General features: G+C 49.1%; 1 protein-coding gene across 1 annotated transcript in view; it reads left to right on the top strand.

The window, feature by feature from the left end:
- The first annotated feature begins 920 nt into the window (after positions 1–920).
- Positions 921–5,765, top strand: part of LOC118833027 (probable cyclin-dependent serine/threonine-protein kinase DDB_G0292550) — a 13,233-nt gene continuing 8,388 nt past the window's right edge. The window contains 1 exon segment of the mRNA XM_036740419.1: positions 921–1,021. Within this exon segment, the coding sequence (XP_036596314.1) occupies positions 921–1,021 (101 nt within the window).

Consider the following 5,765-nt stretch of genomic DNA (forward strand, 5'->3'; position numbering starts at 1 on the left):
GTTTGGGGCTGTAAGCCAGATGGCAAAGGGTTGAGAAGTGAATGGGAGATAAGACAGTGGAGGCAATAAGTGTAGACAGTGTTTTCTGAAAGTTTGGTTGCTGATGAAAGGAGAGAAATAGAATGATGGCTTGAGCAAAGTAAAGGTTTGTTAAGGATGGAGAAGATCTGGGTGGATTCCCAGGTAGTAGAGAAGGAGCCGGTGGATAAGGAGAGTTTGAAAATTAGAGGTGGAGAATGGCTGATTGAAGGGGAAGGTTCCTGGAGCAGTGTGAAAGGGATGAGGTCCAGGGCCCAAGCAGAGGGTTGGGTTGGCCAAGAAAAGGGCCGCCCCTTGGTTAGCAACTAGAGCAAGAGAGGAGAGAACCAAAAATGCTGCTGAGGTGGTTTCAAATGTGGAAGTAGAGAGGAGAGGGAGCTCATGATGGATGGCCTCGATTTCGTAATAAAGTATGGGGTGAGGTCCTGTGCTGACAAGGTCTGGGGAGGTTTAGGTGGTCTGAGCGAAAAAGAGAAAGTTTGGAACAGACCCTGTGGGGACTCCCTATCAGGGAGGAGTGCCAGTCCTTGCTATGTGCCAGTGAGGGCCCAGTCAAGATTTCCTAACAGCAGCCCATTGTCTGTAGGGTAGACCCAGTCAGCAGGGTTGTGGGACTTCCCCAGTAGAGTTTCTGCAGCATGTGAGCAGGGGCAGAGATGGTAGATGGGGAGGCTAAGCCAGGGGGGGCTTGGAAAAGAGAGCAAATGATTCAAGGGTAGAGAGAAGAATAAGGTTGAACTGATTGGGATTGGAAGAGGGGAGGATAGGGCAGAGTGATTGGAAATTGTAGCAAAGATGGAGAACAAGTTTGGGTAGGCTGAGGCACAGGGAAGGATGGAAGACTAGGAGGAATTGAAAGGGGACTAGAAAAGGTACAGATCATGAAGGCGGAAGATGTGGTGATGACGAGACCAAGGGTATCTGTGTGGCTGAGGGAGCCTGAGGGCAAAGTCATGGGGGAGGTGTTGGGGGATGTCAAAATGTAAGGCAACATCTCCCAGTATAAGGGCAAGGTTTGGGATAGCTGAGAAGACTATGTGGCAGGTACTGAACTGAGAAAAGAGAAAAAATAATCTAGGTCCCAAAGGAGAATAACCCCCAGGATCTGGAGTAGGGGATGGATTTGGTTGGAAAGGAGCACAAAAGAACATTGAAGAATTGCTTTTCCTCGCTCCCTCCCCATAAATCTAAAGCACACTCTACCCATTCTGTCTCTCCCCCATGACCCCCATCCATCCCATGAACAGAAATCATGTTGGGGGGGGCACATGTATAGGGAGCACCACTGGATGAGCACACGTTGGTCACCACATTACCTTCTTTTAAGGAGACTCGGGCCTCAGACACAGCAGGATTGAGTCTTCCAGTAAATAAACACCTTCATGATGGTCTCTGCTGGGCCTGTTCCCTCACTGGGAGGACCCTCTCTCTCTTCCACCTGCTCTTCTCACTGCTGCCATCTACAGGACCTTAGCTGTGATCTTCACCTGAGGTTCTACATCCTCCCAAGAGGAAGAATTGATTTTGTATTTCTCTTTCGCTCTCTCTTTTTCTTTTTTAGTGAGAAAGGCAGGCCCACAAACACTAGCCATTAGAGTAGAAAAGGTCATGTAATAATAGATTTAGAGCTAGAAAGGACCTCTCCTTTTAACAGTGAAGAAACTGAGGCAAATAGGGTTAAGTGACTTGCTGAGGACCACACACACAGCAAGTTAAGTGGCTGAGGTGGGATTTGAACCCAGGTCCTCCTGGTTCCAAGCCCAGTGCTAAGACCTTTTGGAACACAAACTAGATAGTCAGCTAAAGAGTCCATCTGCTCTGATAAGTCTGTCTTTTGAATTTACTTCCTAGGGCTAGTGGGATCTGAAGGCTTTGTCCCAAGTCTCTATCTGACTTAGGGTTAGAAAGCCCGCTTAAGATTCAGCCAGTTGCTGATTATTAAGCTGTATTCTTCCTCAAAACATTTTCGGGATATGTGTGGGGGAGGTGTGCTGCATTCCAACAAACCACAGTGTTGTGTGAGCCTGAGAAACTCCTTTACTCACCCCCCCCATTCTCTGGGTCTGCCATACAAATGAAGGGGTGGGGAACAAAAAGAGGTCAGTGGAGTCACTGGGAGCATCTCCGAGTTTACCTCCAACCCTTTGTTCTAAATTCTTGCCTTTCTCATGCAAACGTGGCTGGCAAGGAATCTCCTACGACAGAGTTCATCAATCAGTCCCAGATTTCCTGAGCTCTCACAGTGTGTGGAACAAGCCTTGGGCTCTGCTCTGTGGGGGTTACAGAGAAGTATTAGCTATCCCTGCAGGCCCTCAAGGAACTCATAGTCCAGTTGGAGGGGGGCTTGGGGGGTGGGGACAAGATGTACATACATGAGGCAGTGTCTCCAACACAAGCCAGGACGGAATTCAGGACTTCTTGCAGGGCGACGCTATGGGAGGCCAAGGAGAGGGAATGGGAACAGAGCTTACTGCGGGCTGGCTGGGCGAGTCTGGGCAGGCTTACTTGGAAAGCTTGGAGCTTGATCTGCTCCCCAACCGCCCCCCTCAGTGCCACCTTCACTGATTGTTCTGGACCTGCTGGAATTCCAGGCCCCTTCCTGTGCCCCACGCCCAGGCAGCAGTTTGTTTAGTGCTCTGCATCGGAGCCCTTGAGAAACTATTAACCCACCTCAGCTGGGTTACCCTGGATAGGTCACTTTACCTCATTTTTCTCATCTGGGAGAGGAGGGAGGACAGGACTAGATGGCCTCTGAGGTCCTTTCCAGCTTGTGATTTGGGGTCCTCACTTTGCTCGTCTGTAAAAGGAAGGAGATTAGACTGGATGGCTGAAAGTCCTTTCCAGTTTGAAATCTATGATCCTCTGACTTAGAGCTGGGGAAAAGGGGGAAATGCAGTGGTTGGGGGGGCATGATCCCTCAGAGCCTGCCTGTCACCCTCCTGGGTCTGCTGCTACCTGGCCCTTGTGTCCCCCCCCTCACCCCCCGGTAGCATCCCCAGCAGCTGGCAGTGTGGGGTGTTGGCTGCTGGCATGAGGTGAAGGGGTTCGTGGGGGAAATGGGTTTTCAGGCCCTTGTTCTAATCAGGACCATGTGCCCAGGCAGCCGGGGCCCCCAAGCATCTTTGCAAGCATATTTTCTCTAAGAGCTCATCTCTGGATTTCAGAACAGATGCCAAGTTCTGTTGCTGCAGAAGGTATGTATGTAAGCGGCTGGGGCTCTTGAAGCAATGGTCTCTGGCTCGCCAAGACAATTTGTCTTCCTCAAAAGAGATAAACTACTAGAGTCTCTGGAGGGTGAGCCCAAGTCCTGCTATTTCTCCTGTGTCCCTCCCTGGAGAAGGGCAAGCATTCAGTGCATCAGCACTGCCCTGCTTCCAAAGCCTTTGGGGCATGTGGAAGTCAGTGGGGAGCTGGGTGTTCCTGGGAACACTGACCAGCCAGTATGTCACCAGGACTCCTGGCTCCCCCTGGCTCCCACCCCCAATTGATCACATGACCTGGGCTGAATCAATTCACCCCTGGGCTTTAGTTTCCCGGTCTATAAAATGGGAATAATACTTGCCTTATCTAACTCACAGAACTGTTGGAAGAAACAAAGGAAGCCATAGATGGAAGATTTGGGTTTTTTTGTTTTTAAATACAATGGGTGAATTCACCAGCCCTAGAAGAAAGTTTGGCTGTGGTTTTAGAGCCATGTTTTCTCCTAAGGGGCTGGATCCCTCACCTGATTCATCACTCTGAGCTCAGGATGGCTTTTGGGTCTTTGAGCAGATCAGATTCACTTCCAAAGGATGGAGGAGAGCTGTCTTTTCACTTTGGGAAGGTACAGAGGAAGATGTGGGTCATAACTCTAGAGCTGGAACGGACCTCAGAGAATATCTAGACCAACATCCTCATTTTACAGAGGAGGGGCCCAGGGAGGGACGTGACCTACCCAAGGTCACCCGTAGGGACCATAGACCTAGATCTGGAAAGGAGCCTTAGGGGCATTGACTTCAATGTTGAACTTTCACAGAGAGGGAAATGGCCCAGGGAGGGGAACAGGCTTGTTTAAGCTGATACACATAGTAAGCTCCAAGGTAGGATTTGAATTCAGGTCCTTTGACCCCAGAGTCTGCACTCTTTCTACTGGACTAGTTCAGGCTATGGAGGTAGCTTCCAAACATATGGTTTGAGTAGTGGCTGCCTCGCTGGAATCAGTCACTCCCTCCCAAAGGGGCCACTTTGAAGAGCACTCTTTGGGCTGGAGATTCTGGTGTGTTTGTCAAACAACCAGTCACATCACTGTAGCCAGACCCCGCCATACCCCACGGTCTTTGTTTCTTCCTCCGCTTCACTCAGTGGGGATGAGGTCACTGAGCTCTGCAGGCAACAGGGAAAAGCCATGCGGGGCTTCAACCCCGGCTCTTTCTGTACATGAAGCTATGATGACTCGATTAGCCCCCTCTATCCCAAGATGTCAGCCAATAAAAATCATGAAATAATACCTGGCATTTGCACAGGGTTTTACAATGGAGTCTCATCATATACTCATTTAACTTAACATTAATTCAGCTCTGTGCTTGATAAAAAAGAGTAACAGAGAGAGGAGACAGAGAGAGAGAGAGAGAGAGAGAGAGAGAGAGGGAGAGAGAGAGAGAGAGAGACAGAAACGGAGAGAGACAGAGACAGATTCAGAGAGAGAGAGACAAAGATGAAGAGACAGGGACAGAGAGACAGATTCAGAGAGAGAGACAGACAGACACACAGAGACAGGGAGATTCTGAGAGAGAGACAGAGAGATTCACAGACAGAGACAGATAAAGAGAGAGACAGAGACGGAGATTCAGAGAGAGACATATTCAGAGAGAGACAGACAGAGACAAAGAGAGAGGCAGACAGGGAGATTCAGGGAGAGAGACAGAGGTATAGATTCAGGGAGAGAGACAGAGAGACAGAGGTATAGATTCAGAGAGAGAGACAGACAGAGACAGGGAGATTCTGAGAGAAAGACAGACAGAGAGATAGATTTAGAGAAAGACAGAGAGAGACAAAGAGAGAGATACAGGGAGATTCCAAGGGAGAGACAGAGAAATAGGCAGAGAGACAGACTGAGAGAGAGAGAGAGAGACAGAGACAGAGAGAGATAGAGACAGAGAGACATTCAGAGAGAGAGACAGAGACAGAGAGACAAAGAGAGACAGAGACAGGGAGATTCTGAGAGAAAGACAGACAGAGAGATAGATTTAGAGAAAGACAGAGAGAGACAAAGAGAGAGATACAGGGAGATTCCAAGGGAGAGAAAGAGAAATAGGCAGAGAGACAGACTGAGGGAGAGAGAGATAGACAGAGACAGAGAGAGACAGAGAGAGAGATACAGGGAGATTCCAAGGGAGAGAAAGAGAAATAGGCAGAGAGACAGACTGAGAGAGAGAGAGAGAGAGAGAGAGAGAGAGAGAGAGAGACAGAGACAGAGAGAGATAGAGACAGAGAGACATTCAGAGAGAGAGACAGAGACAGAGAGACAAAGAGAGACAGAGACAGGGAGATTCTGAGAGAAAGACAGACAGAGAGATAGATTTAGAGAAAGACAGAGAGAGACAAAGAGAGAGATACAGGGAGATTCCAAGGGAGAGAAAGAGAAATAGGCAGAGAGACAGACTGAGGGAGAGAGAGATAGACAGAGACAGAGAGAGATAGAGACAGAGAGACATTCAGAGAGAGAGACAGAGACAGAGAGACAGAGA

The sequence above is a fragment of the Trichosurus vulpecula genome, assembly GCF_011100635.1.
Source record: "Trichosurus vulpecula isolate mTriVul1 chromosome X unlocalized genomic scaffold, mTriVul1.pri SUPER_X_unloc_1, whole genome shotgun sequence".
NCBI lineage: Eukaryota > Metazoa > Chordata > Mammalia > Diprotodontia > Phalangeridae > Trichosurus > Trichosurus vulpecula.